At 34.8% G+C, this 17225-nt stretch overlaps 1 protein-coding gene across 1 annotated transcript in view; it reads right to left on the bottom strand.

Annotated features, from left to right (window-relative positions):
- Positions 1-17225, bottom strand: part of LOC149788948 (uncharacterized) — an 82734-nt gene that overhangs the window by 58257 nt on the left and 7252 nt on the right. Inside the window, exons 2-3 of the mRNA XM_089975092.1 lie at positions 12146-12254; positions 631-772 (exon numbers count right to left, since the gene is read on the bottom strand). Coding sequence (XP_089831218.1) covers positions 631-772; positions 12146-12254 — 251 coding nt within the window. The remainder of the gene's footprint in view (positions 1-630; positions 773-12145; positions 12255-17225) is intronic.

Below are 17225 nucleotides of genomic sequence, written 5' to 3'. Positions count from 1 at the left end.
AATAAATAAAAATTAAAAGTGACATCATTCATGGCATCCTTCAATAACAATATTTGGTGCTAATGATGGAAAAAATTGGCACTATTTTTTTTTTTATAAATACCAAACAGACATCACAAGTCTTTTAGTGAGAACTTCATGTAGATACTACCAGCCATTCTGGAGGAGCAAAAATTCTCAATATGGACACAACTGAGGTATAAGATGCTATTTTAATTTAGGATAATTTCATAAAAAGTCATTTTGTTTTTTTTTAAAAATGTCAATATAGCCATCTTGGAGTAGTAGAAAAATCAAGAGTTTAAAGATGGTTATCATATCAGATGTAAATTAGTACCATTCTCATTTAGGACAAATTAGACATTTGGGTAAATGGGTACAGTTTAATGACTATCTGCCCAGCAGTTCTGAAGGGGCAGCAATAATAAACCTGTGCCAACAGACCCAGGATGAAGGATGAAAGGCCATGACATAAGCTCTTTTTGTCAATGATGAACAGGAACAAGACTAAAAAAATACCAGGGCAGCTTTGTCATGTTTTAAAACATTCACCATTTATTAAAATTTCTCTTAACTGGAACAAATGTTATGTTCACTTTCAAGTTAAAGAGTGAGTCTTTATTTACTTACTTCTTTGTTCTTATATAAGGAGTTAATGATGAGTTTCATCATTCTATCTACTTCTGCTTGGAATGCATGTTTTTCTGCTTTCTCTCGTAACTCTTTCATTTGTGCTACATTCAGCCCTTCTATATTGATGGCTTCCTCCTCTCTGAAAACATAAAGAGTAGTGCTAAAAATCATATTCTACATTTAGCCCTTCTATACTGATGGCTTCCTCCTCTCTGAAATCAAAGTGCTGAATATCATACATTTCTGTAACAAACACAATACATGCTATTTTGCATATTGTTTGTTAATACAGAATTCTCTTGTTTGTAATTTGCATGTTGTTAATTGTTTGGTGATTCATCAAAAGGAATAATCTTGTAATGATTGCAAAGTTCTCAAGTTTGGAATGCACTGGAGATTTCAGGCAAATGTTTGAGCTTTGGAAACAGTATATAATTCATTATGAAACATGAATGCTTTTTAACAAATTATTTTATTGAATGATTTTAAAGATTAAACCACAATTACTGGGGTACATAAACAGGTCACAACTTTTCTAATAGATTCATGAGAAAGAAATCTATATTAACTTTAAAAATGTATATTATATTAAAACAAAAAAAGAATAGTTTCAGGTATAATATATATATATATATATATATATATATATATATATATATATATATATATATATATACACACACACACACACAGGGTTCAAACAGAATTCTAAATGATAAATTCAAAGACTTTTCCCAAACTTTCAAAAACCACAGATTTCCAAGACTTTTTCGCTAACATTTTGAATAGAACTTATGTTATACGAGAAAACAACGTATGCAAAATACTACAATATTGTTTAATGATGAAATTCAAACTATAAGCAAAAGACAGAAACCAGGAAAACTCAACTACAGTTCATCTGAATCTAACAACCTTGGACAATTTAATTTGTGATTATGGAAAGAAATTAAAATGTTTAGGTTGGTTTCAATTTTCAAAGACCTCAGGTCAATATGCTCGATTTTCCCAAATATTCAAGGCTTTGAAAATGCTACCTCATTTTTCCCAAACTGTCAAAGACCATAAGAACCCTGATATATATTCACATTTCCTTCATTTACCCCCACTAACACCTATCGTGTTTCATCCAAGAAGTATACCCATGGTAAAGTACTAAAGATTTTCAACGGAGAACAGCTTTTGAAGGGACTGGCACTCTACTGACTAAAAAGAATTTTCAGGGCTTTAACAAAAGACCATTTCTTACTTTTAATTGTCAAATACAGAAACCATCACTGATATTCATCAATAAGATATACAATGGATGCCAGATTAGCACCATTTTCATTCAGCACCAAGTAGGCATCACTACAAGTCTTTTGGTGAAAACCCCAAAGACAAGATCACCATCCAGTCAAAAGCAGTTACAAGATTTTCAAGACGGATGTCATGGATTCTATACTGGATGCAAGATTGGTACCATTTTCATTTATGAACAACTAGGTATCAAAATTTTATTGGTGAAAACCTCAAGCTGTTATGGCCACCAAATTGGGAGGTTTGGTTTAGTTTGGTTTTGTAGAATAATGACAGTGAGACATTTCAACATAGTCTATACTGGATCTGATTTTTTATTTAGGACCAGCAAATCCTCAAAAGAAGTCTTCTGGTGAAGACCTCATGTCAATATGGCTTTCCATTCTGGGAGTAGTATAATATTTTCAAGATTATTCCTGTGGTGGCCATTATTAGATGTCAGATCAGCATTATTTTCAATTAGGTCTAACCTGACATCACAAAAAAGTCTTTTAGTGAATTCTGTGTCAACATGACCTTTCAGGAGGAACAGTAACAAGATTTTCAAGATGGCCACGGTGGTGACAATGATGGATGTGTGAGTAGCACCATTTTCATTTTGGACCAACCAGATCATGGAATGATAATATACTTGTGTTAACATGGCTGACAGCAGACCATTCCACAAGCTCTCTCAGTTGATGACAAGTAGAGCTAAAATTGTCTCACCTTTCTAACATTTAAAATTATACAGCTGATTGGTTTCAGATAGCTCTTGCATTCAATTTATTATTTTAGCCAGTTTAATCTACATATAAAAAAATACCGACAATATTTGTTTTAAAACTAGAAATGTGTTCATGGAACGCGGATGCTCCACCACAGTGCATGAAATTTAACTGTTTGCAAAAATTTCCTCAAGAGTGCGATGGACAGGGTAACATGGTGGTTCATAAAAAAAACTCTTTGCTCTGAAAATAAGGATTATGGAATGACAAGTTCAAATGCTTGCCTGAACACTTGGGAATAGTTTCAAATCAGCAGGCCTAATATGCTTTGAAGTTTAACATGTAAAATTAACATAGATGTGTAATGAAGATACTGTAGCTATTGTACACTGTCTTCTTGGTACTGAAAATGGGTTTATCTGATATCCAGCTCAGTTTGAAGGTTTGGCAGAGCAATCAAAATCTCTTTATTGTAACTGGAATCTCTGCATCATACACAGCCCACCATATTAAACCATGTATTCCCAATATTCATATACACTTCATTTCCAATATCTCACTACTTGTATATAGTTTAGCCACAAAAGGTTGCACCTGAAACCAAAAGGTTATAACAAAATAACAATGGCAAATACTGTTTGAGTTTGAGGAGTTTCAATAATATACAGTCTCTTGTTGATAACCTGAATCTTCCTCTAAAGCTTATCATGAAAAGAAATATGATCCCCATATTCTCATATGTACTCTACATCATGACTTGTTATAATCTCTTCCACCTGCCATCTTTGTGTGCAGGTGTTAAAACAAACTGGGTGAGCAAGACCATACACAGATCATAAACTGAACATAAATTTCTGTGGGCAGATAACCCTTCCGAATCTTCACTAGTTGTTCACACAAAACAATACTTGCAATATATGAAAACTATTTACTGAGGAAATGTACTAGCCTTGGAGTAGCTGAATACTGCTAATTTTGAACCCCCAAAAATGAGAATAACAAAAAATCTGAGAAAAGCATCTCCACATCAATGAGAAAGTTGGCATCTTAACAAAAGCAAATACACAACACCATCAAAAGACATTAATTAGAGAATATGCAAATCCAACAGCATTAGAAAAAATATTAACTGCCTAACTCCTTTGAAGAGATTGGGCATTAACACTATTATGGAGGGCATATTACAACAGAAAGACCATCACATCAGGACACTTGATTTCAAATTTGATGAGATACTGTTAAATATTTTTTTTCTTAAAAGTCATTTAAAGGGCTTTCTTTGGTTGCTATTAATGGAGATCATACTTGAGAGTGGATTGACAGCATGTGTGAACTTTTGAATGCTGTCTATGCCAAAACGGTTGCTGTGAAATTTGATCAAAATATCTCAAGTGGATGTTGTCATTTAAATGTTAAAAGTTTTTCTGATCTTTCTAATGGTGGTTACATTTAATTGTGGAGGATCATCTTTGTGAATTTGTGAACTAATATGAAAGCTCTTTATGCCATGATGCTGTATGTCAAACTGGACCATATTCTGCTGGGTGCTTTTAATTAATGGTTTCTATTTTTAGTATAAATGGTGGCCATACTTAATGGCACATTGGTATTGCGTACAAAACTGAAGCCTTTATGCCAGGATGCAGTCTGCCAAGTTTGCTTGAAATAGATTTAGTGGGATGTGAGAAGAAATTGAAAATAACTACTGTTAATGACATTACAGCCAGGGAGAGCTAAACATTACAAAGGTTCATGGCCCAAACATACATAGCACCCACATCACATTTAAGTTGGGATATAATGTTGCAAGGCAATGCATACTTTGTTTTATATGTCAGATGTATCAAGCCTGATAATATAAAATGGAAAATGCAGATGGTATTAAGATCATTCTGTAGACAGATCGTGGTTTTTTAGAGAATCCTACATTATTATGGTTAAATATCAACAATCTAACTTTGCATAAAAACTTTTAATCAGAAACACTTTGCTGCTAACAATTTTTAAAACAATTCTGCAAGGAAGAAAATCAATTTTATGAGTTTAATAATGTAACTGAAGAAAACAATTCATATAACCAAAATTGAAGAACAATTGTCATAAATTATCAATCATAATGAATTGACCAGAAAATTAAGTTTTAATTGTCATTCAATTCTTTTGTCAAAATTTGTTTATGGTGTCAACTTTTTTTAACAGTAATAAAATCCAGATGAAAAATCATCTGCACCTATGGATCATTTCAGATGTACATTTTAATACAATACACAATTATTCAGACAGACATTTTGTTTATACATTAAATATCACAGATCCAAATTACCATTTAGTGCCTAACATTAGCCACGCATTGTATACAATACATATATAATCCAGTTCCATATCCTTCTAAGCAGGTATATATTGTACATGTACCTACTTGCCTGATAATAGTTGCAGTAGCCAAACATGGGAAGATATCAGGTTTCCTAATGAAGATTGTAGATCTACATACTGTGTTGCTGCACACACTGTAAATATTACCATATCTATCCCCAGAGTAACCCTCAACCAAGAAGCTTACAACCAGTTAACTCTTGATGCTATTACAATTAACATTCAATTGTTATAGTCATCATTCCTTGGTTTTTAAGAAAATATGGCTAACTGATGCCATCTGCCACATGTCTATGTGTATTTCTGTGTAAAAACATGTAGATTGGGAAAGAGGCAGAGTGAAACAAATGAGAGAACCATCAGAACATATTGCTCTGTTATAGAAGTTTGCCCCAACTTTATAGTTGTTTGAGGACTAACACTCAAACCACTAATGAGTCAAATTATATCCCACAAAAACAGTTGTTGTTGTAGTAGGGTTTAACGCCATCTTTCAGCACACGATAGGTTATACATGGCGGCCAATATTACTGATAGAGGAAGAACCCGGGAAAACCCCGGAAAGAACCACCGACCAACAAGAAGCTATTGGCAAGTCTCACATACCCACATTGGCTGAATCCGAGACTCGAACCCACACAGACAGGTGAGAATGCAGTTATCCGTAATGGAAAGCGCTTTAGACCACTCGGCCACTCAAAATCAGAGTGATTCCAGGACTAGTATTTCTTATCTGGACAGGTACTTTGATTTTAGTATGAATCTGGTTGTTATTAAGACAAGAAAGTTATATATCACTTGATATGGATAAAGTTGTGCCATATTGTCAATGGGATAGCTATGTATGCGTGAGTGCGTGATTTGGATATTTAATGTAGCTTTAACAATTTTCTACGATGTCTGCAGTATAGCATGATGTACCACTCAGTCAAATTATCCGGACACCAGCCGACCAGTCCTAACACTAACCTCTTAATGTTAAGTGCCAAGTAAAGCAGCTGCTAGTACCATTTTTATAGTCTTTGGTATGACTTGGACGGGTTTCGAACCCATGACCCCTACATCCAAGGCAGACTCTAACCACTAGTCCACTAATGCCTAATGATCTTGGCTATATGACAAAGGTATTACAATCAAACCTGTGTATAAAGACCATTCATGAGACCACATAACTTGTAGTAAGAATTTAACAATTTGAGTATTTTACTTCCTCGTTTGTAACCAATTATATATCCTGAAATTGGGTGGGATGGGGCTATTTTGTGAAAACTGCAAAGCATAAACTTAACCTACCAGATAGTTTTAATTATTATGATGTTAATCCTATCTTTCTGAATGTGTCATATAGCTTGGTGACCAGCTAATTCATTGTGTACTCAAGTTTATAGCTCTACTTGTTTTTGTTGTTGTTGTTGTAGGGTTTAACGCCATTTTTCAGCACACGATAGGCCATACATGGCGGCCAGTATTAATGGTGGAGGAAGAACCCGGGAAAACTCCGGAAAGAACCACCGACCCACGAGAAGCCACTGGCAAGCTTTCTCACATACCCACATTAGCTGAATCCGAGACTCGAACCCACGCAGACAGAGTGAGATGGCAGTGATCCGTAACGGAAAGCGCTTTAGACCGGCTCTACTTGTTTTTGCAAGGATCAAGTACCATCATTTCAAAGGTGCAATGAACATCTAAACTTGAACTGACAGCAGTTTATACGGACTGAATACACACTCTTAAAACTTTGAATGTGCTTACAGCAGAAGGGATATGCTAAGCAAATAGTACTAGATGCTTAAGATAAAATATATTGCATTATTTTAACACATTAAAAATGTCTGTACGCATATTTAGTTGATTTGCTTGCATACACTGCTTATTAGGGTAATAGAACCATCTAAAAGTGGTTTTTATAAGCTGGTGGTCTTTGAATACAGCTAAAAACAGTTGATCCATGGATATAGGTCTTTACAGATTGATAGTCATTGCTTAAGCCTAAGAAGTGTCCAAATGGCAAATGGAAGACACATGAACTGGGTGGAGCTAACAGTTCACTTAAGTTTGATGTTTATGATAGAGAAAGAGGAAACAAATATGACATGAATGGTCTGCCTTTTTAATAAAATATCAGCACTGGTAAGTTGGACATAAAACTAATCAACTGGTCAGGACTGGATCACTTCAATGGATTAATTTCTGATAAAATATCGCCATTTGTTTGTGTTTTAAATTATAATCTGACAAAACAAATATATGGCTTCTCGCTAAGCCAGTTTCAAGCTGTGTTTTATTGGTGATTAATCTGCTTAAACTGGCAAAGCTCTGATGAGGAGTCAATCTCTGAAATTTGTTGGAAAATTTAAGGACAAGTGGAAAAGTGAACTGACAATTTTGTGATGTACATCCTTACTATCCCATTATTATATAACCTTCATAGCTGTATAGGTCTATTTTTGCATATAAAACGATTTGAGCAGTCGATAACAGAATATGTTGAAAAGTTGAAAATATAATAAAGTATAAAATAATCCTCTCTTGGTTTCATATACAAAATATACACACAATATATAGTTAGAAAGCGAAACACTTTCAAAAATGAGATTGTACATTGCCTACAAAATACTGTACAGGTATTTCTCATTTTTCAGCACCAGTAAAAACAATCACAGCTACAGGCTCATGACTGTTCAAAAGAACTGACTCGTGAGATTTTAGTTTAGACTCTTGAAATTTTCATTTTGATTCCAGAGATTTTGGGGTTAAAGGTCAACTGACTTTTCAGTTTGGAAATTGAGAACCCTGTCAATTGCTTCAAACAATGAATCAAAAGGTCAATTTACACTGTGGGTAAGGATGCATCAAAGGTCAATGTCAGCTGCATGTATAAATCTGTCTTTCATGCCCAGTGTATATACAAGGTCAGAGATTGGGATCTTAATAGTTTCCAGTTCTTGACCCAGAGGCTAATTTCCCATGGACAGGATGGACACTGGGGGTAAATGGCAATTGCTTTTATAAATTTGTCTTTCTATTGCTAAAATAAGTATATATTACCAGTTTGATACAAATTGATACTTGGACCAAAGGTAACACGTTCCAATTTTATACAACTTCGGGGTTATTTGAAATTCATGAAAAATCACTCGTATTTCTCTAGCCACAACTAGTCATTGGGTACAGAAATTACAAAAGTGCTTCCACAATCTACAGACCTGATTAAAATATATAGTCTATGAGTAATTCAAGGACATTACATATGTAGGTATGTATCAACAAAATGTACAACAATATCTCTGCATGTCTTTAAAAGTGCTTCAATACTGAAATCAAGATGTCTTTTCTCTTTAAATTATTATGTACACCTTCAAGCACAATGGTTATGTAGAACAGGTGTATTACCCTATCCACTCTCAGCCTATAACCTTACTTTTGATTACTGTAATGAGGATGATGGGCTTGCACAAAACGTTAACACCAAGTTGATGCTACAGCTGCTAAGACCTGGAATGTTATGTCACAATTTCCTAAGAAAGAGGCATGAAAAAAATCTGACGTTGTTTGACATATGAAAAGCAGATGTGATGTAAACGAGCCTCCATGTGCATTCTTGGCCCCTCTGCCTCACCAGGGTTGATTCACAGTTCCATCACATTCTGGTCTTTCTTGAAAATGTAATACTGAGGGTCCCATCAAAAGCTCAGATGCTACTTAGAAGGTGTTAATGAACAAGAGGCCCAAACAAGTCAGGTTGCTCACTTGGCTAACATTTGAATAATAGCCATACACAACAGCAGTTGGCAAAGCAATCTGCATGAGTATGATACTTTGCACACCAGTATTACTTGTCGAATAATCAAGGGCTTTATTCCTAGATGCTTTCTATCAAAGCTAAACAAATTCTGTTGAGCATTATTTTAGAGATCAAGATGTTAAATGAATTTCTAATTTTAGTAATGTAGCCATATTTGATGGTAAATCAACATCTTTGCATGAATTTGAAAAGCCTTCAAGGTATGATTCTTGCTGTGAAACTGGCAAAAACTTTTCCATTGATTTCCACGAACTGATTTAAAAGTGAAGTAATTAAAAACTTTTCTATTCATAATTACAATGGTCATATCTGATGGCAGATCAGCATTTGATCAAATCATAATTTCTGTCACATTATTTGAATTCAGCTATGTGATTTCCCAGAGATGCCACCGCTTACAGTTTTAGTTATAGTGGCATATTTTATGGCAGATCAGCATAATGTGTACAAAAGTTTATGCACTTTATGCTGGGATGCTTTCTATCAAACTAGGTCAAATTCTGTTTAGCAGGTGGGTTTTTTTGTTTGTCAAAGTCTTTTCTTGGACATTTTTGTGTGTGTTATAATAGCAGCCATATTTGACAGCTAATCATCTGTACACGTTTGAAAGCCATTCAAGCCAGTATCCTTTCTGCAAATGTTTTCCTGTGATTTTTGAGAAGTGGCTGGTAAAAGCTTTTTAATTTCAGTTACTGTGGTGACATCTGATGGCAAATATGCATCATTTGTACAAATCTAAAGAATTTTCATTGCTGGGATGTTACCTGTCTAATCTGGTCAAATTCTGTTGAGATATTTTTGATAGGCTTGTTTATTTTAGTAATGGTGGCCATATTTGATTTCCAGATGGTATCATCAGTAAGATTTGCATGTCTGGATGCTTTTCATTAAATTCTGTTTTGCATTTGTTTAAAAAGTATATTGGATATTGTTAGTAGTGACAGCTATATATTTAATGGTGTATCACATTATTTATACAAACTTAAAATGACCTTTTTGCAAAGAAGCTTTTCAGATTGTGTTCAGTGGTTTTGGAGGATTCATTAAAATGTTTTTGTTATAATAAATGACTGCTACGGTGGATCAGCATCCTTTGTACCAACTTGAAACTCATGCCAGCATTTCTCTGCCAAGTTTGTTTGAAAGTAAAATGGTTTTTGAAAAAGTGACCACAGGCATAGCCATAAGCTCACTCAGCCGTATTGGCCTTTTGAGCTAAAATTGAGATTCACAACCCGGTTTTCACAAGTCCCATAATCACCCTATTGGGTGAAAGAGAAATCATACACAGCAATGGAAAACTGGATGCATGTCAAAGGTTAGTGCTTCCAGGTTCTTAGAATACCTCCACTGCGAAAAACCATCTTACACCAACATCAGACTATTCCAAGTACACAGTATACCATATTTATCCAATGATAGACCTATGCCTAACAAGCCCACCTGCAATTTTAAAATCTTTTGGAAATTATTTACTAAGGATATTTTGTCCAACAATGGGCTTGTCTTCACTTTGACAAATTTAAAACTCTGGTCCCCAGTAGGTCTTAACAAATTTATAAGGCCATTTGTCTTAGATAATTGGTTTCAGAAAATTCCTACATTTTCACTTTTCCCAAAATTTCAATCTCTTGCCTTGTTTTGATGAGATGTATGAATTTTAAGCCATATTAAAATGAAAAGAAACAATGCATATTAAAAAGAAAAGAATCAATGTATAGCATTCAATTTTTCAGGGGGTTTACTTTTGTTGATTTTGTTATTGTCATGGTATTTTTACATACACTATTTCTTGCTTAGATACAGCAGCATCAGTACTTCCAACAATAAGAATGAGAAGGAATTCAACCGTCCCCGACTGATCAACTGCCCCAGTGTCCATAATCATCTGCCCAGAGCAATTTAACCCAAGACAAGTCATTAAAAATTGCAACTTCAATTAACAAAACTGCCATTTGAGAAGATATGTAATGTGTCAATAGGCTGAAAAAAATTAGAAAGTCTAGCAGGTGCCATGTGTGGCAGCTGTCAGTACCATGTTTATAAGTCTTTACTATGACTCAGCTGTGGTTCGAATCGGCAACATCCAGTGTCCATGGTGCATGTTCTACTCATTAGGCCACTGAAGTGATCACGAAAATTAGACAGCAGTCTTATTTTCATACCCATGGCAAATGCTACAGTTCAATGACAACATTAGATAGGTATGGAGGTTGGCAATGGTACATCTACAAATTTTCTACCCCATCAGATCCACTAACTATGATGGACTATTATCTCAATAAATGGTATACCAGAACTACAGTACCAGGTCAAAAATTTCAGTATCTACTTTTGATGTCGGGAGGTAACCTTGCTATTGCTAAAATATCTCCTGACAAACACATGAGAGAAAATGCTACTTACACATCAAATAGCAACTGATCTCTGGGTTCTTTTAAAAACTTGCAGTCATTTAGGTAAGGAGTCATAAAGTCCCCTGTTTAAGACTGACTAAGAATCTCAAATGTCGAGAAAAACCTGTGATCCACTTCAGATTTGATTAAACTAGTCTTTTCTCAAGCTTGTATTTAATTGTATGCTTTAGATTATTAAAAACACTGAGGCACAGAATCAGTGGTGGACAGGGTGAGGACTCATTGTTTTATCATTTTCCATTGTTTTGTCCATCTAAGAATATGAACACAATTATTCTCCTGGAAGATCAATTCCCCAGAAGTAGATGAATTACTGAACACAACATTCCAGTTATTTCAAATATTTTTTTCTACAACTAATTGTTTTCAAAGTAACTGAATTATCACCTGTTTCAGACAATTCCATACCAAGAGGCAATATGGTTTGTTTATTTCACCAAATTCAAACAGACAAGATGCTCCTTTCTTACCTGGGCAGCTACCCACTTCTGACATGGAACTATACATACCCATTACTAACACACAACGCAACACTTTTCACCCTTGTAGTTTCTGAACATCCATAGCATATCAGTCAACAAATGCACATATTGCAATATTAGTAAAAGTTATTTGTTTTCAAGTTTTTATTATGTAATTTGTGTTCAAGTAGCCATTAACTGGTCTTTAGAAAAATATTGTCATTTGTAAGCTTGTAGTATTAATTCTCATCCCCATAATTTTCACATACATTATCTCCATATCAATCACAGAGCCACTTACACTACGACAGCAAAGGCAGATGAAACTAAATACTGTACTGATACCTGTCATAAAAAGCTAGTGGGAAATATTACATACCAGCATGCCAGCATGTTTTTTGTTTTGCTTTTGCTGAATGTGTATTGACCGTTTGCCTGTTTTACCTCTTAACAACTTCATCATCTGTCCTTGAACCTTCTCTACTCTTGCCAATGTCATCCTCGACTGTGGCATCTGTATCACTTTCATCTCCATCATCTGCTGCACACAGGGCTGCAGGACAAAATAATGAGACTTAGTAAGCTATATTGATTAATTCAATTGATAGCACATGTTAGTATCAAGTGCATAAATACCTGTAACATGTCTGTGTCATTTAACATGTTATATTGCAGCAGTTCAAGCACAAGTTAACCATCAAATGTAATACAAATCAACTGGAAGCTTGCAATAGAACCTGCCCTTGTACAAGTGAAGCCAAGTTTAGCACTATAGACGATGAGACACCTGTAAATACTAAACTGATCTTTTGACCTCTATGACTGCTTCGTATTTTATTTTGCTTTAGTTGAAGCAGAGAGACATTCAAGCTTTCAATATAAACGTTAGTGTTGAAAGGGCACGAAAATAAGGTTTTAAGTTTAGATTGGCTTCAAAACGTTAGTATTAAATTATAATTTAAACTCTACAATATCCTTAACCAGTCTATTTTACGCATCATTTCAGTGTCAATTCACACTAAAAATTCGGGTAGAAATCTAAAGCCTGTAAATAAGGAAAACGTGAAAGACCTTTAAATTAAAAACATCAAAGGACTAAATTGTTAGTCTGTCATGTACTTAAAATTTCATAAATATACTATACAATTATGTGGGTAGAAAATTTAGAAGAATGCATAGTGGACTGACCTAAATTCTTGATCTCCTGCTACACTACAATCATAAAGTGTTGCTATGCTAGGATTAAGAACTGGGCTATACATGAAATGGAAGTACTGGTAATCAATAGATGGCAACTTTTCATTTTTGGACACACAAAAAAATTTCAACAGTGCTGTCCTTGATATGCAATTTATAGCTATTGAGACTCCTAGTTTTTGGACTGGGACCGCAACTTTTTCCATGGAAGGATTCCTTGAGTGCAACTTCCAAAATCGTATAGAGAACCATGAGATTGGTTAAAAAAATTCCAGTGTGAATCTAGCATATTATACAAAAGAATAATTTATAAAATCAGAATAGAGAAAGAGCTGCTGAAATAGAAACCATGCATGGTTCAGAAATATTTCTTTAAGAAGTAATGCCTGGACTTAGATCCCCTAAAATATTCCTGTCTCTTTAAACTGTTATCGTTTACAAAAGACAGATGACCTATGGTTGACTTGGCTATTTCTTAATACAGTGTACCAGGAATTTGCTTATAGAATGACAGAATCAGGTAAACAATATGCTGGTACAAACTGATTCTCAACCTGTTGATGCCCTCTCAATGTTGTCTGCAAAGACAATTTAGAAGCAGCTCAGGTGGCAGCCATCATGCTGTTAAATCAAGGTACATGTGTATGTAGAGTCTGCATGAAGCCAAGATCTGATGCTTTTTTTTCAGCTAATTGAAAAGTTATGTCTAGGTTGGGGGTTTTCCCATAACAAATGGGTATCGATCTCAAACTGATTTTATATGATTCAGCTGGAGAAGAGATTAAAGAGTTTCCTTGTAAACAAAAACACCTTCTATATGGCTGTCTTGGCACAGAAACCATGTTGGTTTTCATGATTGCCAAACACTGTCATTGGCAATCAAAATTCACAGATGGCAATTCAGTCAATAAAACCATGTCGAATAAATTTTGCAAACATGAATGCAAGTAAAAATGGGGAATTGTGAAAGAAAACCAATTCATATTGGCTAATAAAATTAGTTGAATATGGGTTCAAGCCAAAACAAGTGTTGGAGCAAGAAATTCTGCCCCCCCCCCCCCCCCCCCGATTCATGGGTATTTTGGGCTTGGAGCTACTCCCAACATTTACAGAGGCCTGTATGGTTGCTATGCCACCACCTAAAATAGAAATTTTCAGTGTTGCCTGATACTAACATATTTACTAATAACAATACACATTATTTTCATAGTACAAATCTTGACTGGTTGGAGAATTCTTGCACCAGCATAGCAAAATCAAGCTTTTTGTATCAAATTTTTTTTATTTTTATGTGTAACTGTTTTAATATCTGCCAACCAAAAATCAAGTGATGTTATATCCAGCTTCCCATTCATCCCAAGACATCTATAAGACACACCATTCAGATAATGGTGAAAAAAATTGTGATGATCATAATGAAAGTCACCATATGCACAATAATTAACATATGCATAAATAAGTTTGCTAAGTGCAATCTTATGGATAAGAAGACAGGCAAAAATGCTCAGTTCTTGGCATCATTTCCATGCCAACACCAAAATTCCTGCTGCCTCTTAGTCTTACCTACTCCAATGAACAGTTTTACTTGCAGCTTCAATACATTATACTCCCTCCTCATGTAGAATTTGTACATATACAGGGTTTCCCCCAGTACCTAACCAGAGTGTGATTAATGATTACATAGCTCATCACTCTGAAGCTTGCAGTAATCAGGGGTCATGCTACATGGCAAAGTGGGCCACAAAGTGAATGAAAGAATGTAAACTTATATTCCTTTTATTATGAAAGCAGAACAACTTTGCCCTTTGATTTTGTTGATGTACACTGGATAACAGTAGTCTATAGCCTGAGATGTTCCCTCCAATGCAGAGTACTGAAATGTGTTGCATGCAACCTAAGCAGGTGTTGACTTCAAATGCACAGGCATGTCTTTTAATAGCTGAATGACCATTAATCTTACCCCAGCAAGTTAATTCCTATCACTGCCAGACTTCTGCAAGATATTGGTTGATAATGAACAAATATTCCAACATATTTTGCCATCATTCTCCAAAATAAAACAACATATTTAAAAAGAAGGCATAACCAAGCGTACATGTTCATGTCTTTATTTCCACCAAATATGTTGTGAAAAAATCAGCAATGCATATATGCCAAACAACAGTCGAGTTTTCAATTATGAATACATTCAGATGTGATAATGTCAACTTTTTACATATGAAACAGAAATAGTACCAGGTGTAATGAGGGTGCCATGTTGAGAAAATGTTGATCTTGATCACAGCCAGTGCCTGTTTCCATATCAGCTTGTTGCTATTACATACTATTCATTTGCAGTGACTCACTATTTATCTGTCCATAAGCGATCACATTTGTATCACATGACTCTCATGACATCGTTTAAAACAAAGAGGGTGATACTAGACCTGCTAATTGAAATGACTGCTCTGCAGCCCCATGCCATGAGCACCAATAACATGCTCAATGTCAGTGTCATGAACCATACTGATATTAATTAAATAAGGTTGAAGTGAGTTTCTTATAAAAACAAAGTCCTTTCATGATCTTGTGTGATGTTGCTTGAGGTAAAGAATGTGAAACAAGCCCTGCTAATCAAAATGACTTTGTAGTCCCACGACACAAGCTCCAATAATATGCTCAATTTCAGTGTCACAAACCAAATAAACACTAAATATAGCTGCAAAGAGGGGAGAATAAGGCAAGCTACTTGAAATAACTGCTCTGCAACCCCATAATATGTGCTCAATCTCATGAAACATTGACACTAGATAATGTTGTGGTGCTTCCTATACAAGAACGAAACTATTTTGTTTGTCTAGAAGTCAGGGCTGTTGGTCATAGTTTCTTGCCAAAACCCCATGGGCAGTGAAACTTTGCTCTAGGAAGGAATTGCAAAATATAGGAAAACTGCTAGTCCTATTGTCTTCTACAGCAGTCTTGAAACAAGAGGGGATACCCTGAACTAATGGAAAAACCACAAAACTTCCCTAGAAGCTAAAACCATGAACTGACTATCACTTTGTACTTGCATACTGACTAGTCACACGACATTATGTCATCTCAATGGGTCCCTTAGGGTATGAAAAGGTTCAGTGAAATGAACATACAAACTTCTGTTTTGAAACTTAAAACATCAACATGTAAATAGCCATGTGATTCAATAGGATCTGTGAAAGCACTTTCTAAATATAGTCTTTAGTTTTTGAACTGCCATGAGTGTTATCATTTTCTTCATAAAATCAGTCTGAAACTGCAAGTCAACCTGTCAAATGGTAATAATGGCGGTACAAGCACTTGATTCTATTAGTCAAATGGGGGAAACCAATAACAAACATACCTACTCCCAATTAAAACAAGGTAACTAGCTGTCGCATTTCACAGTTTGATCTCTCAATGACTTCTGGTTTTTCAATGCTATCTATGCATTTAGTCACTCATAACTTTCTTCAACATAAAGACATTTTACACCTTTCCTCCATATACCCAAAAAAAAGCACCGTACTGATTTTGAATGGCCACTTTTATGCAAAGTTAATTTGTTGCTTCCAGTCTTGTCCACTTACTACACTTTCAGACATCGGCAATGATCGCTCTCTAGGAAGCATCTCATTTATGCTGTAAATTTTTGCAATTCAAGTGCACATAAATTAAGGAAATTAAACCAGTCATAGAAAGCAAAATCTAAATATAGTGTGATAGAAAACTTTGACTCTAAAAATAATTAGGTTCGAAACATACAAGACAATGCTATGTTGTGGTATTTGAGAAGTGATGTAAGGTCATGATCGTTTTAATGAAGCAAATAATATCAAACAAATATATGATGCTACTTTCATTATACAGACATGCAACAAAACCATAAATTTGCAATTGTAGTATCTATGGATTGTTGTAAAGATAGAAAGTGTGATCGGTTATATTAAGAAAATCATTCCAAAAATATTTGCTCTCACATGACAGTGTGGTGCCACATTTGAAACTATATATAATACTTAAATCAAACTGATAGAAGTACATGTACCTAGATTACAAATGGATATAAATAGTTAATCAACTGCCACTATATGATGCAAATGACATCTATTTTCAAAAAAAGATTCACATTTAATTTTGAATTAACTCCCTATATCCATGTAGTTAAGTTCAGGTTATCCCCATTTTCTATTGCCTTGTTTTAAAAATTTGGGTAGGCAAGTTGTATTTTTAACATATACCGGTACATGTGATATGTTTGAATATTTTTTAAAAAACCATGGTGGGATGTGGCCACTGTGGCTTGAATAGATGAACACCACAGTATGGTATG

This window comes from Sinohyriopsis cumingii, chromosome 11 (assembly GCF_028554795.1).
Source record: "Sinohyriopsis cumingii isolate HCF-2022 chromosome 11, ASM2855479v2, whole genome shotgun sequence".
NCBI lineage: Eukaryota > Metazoa > Mollusca > Bivalvia > Unionida > Unionidae > Sinohyriopsis > Sinohyriopsis cumingii.
The sequence above is the reverse complement of the archived record's forward strand: the minus strand, read 5'-3'. Positions and strand labels throughout refer to the sequence as shown.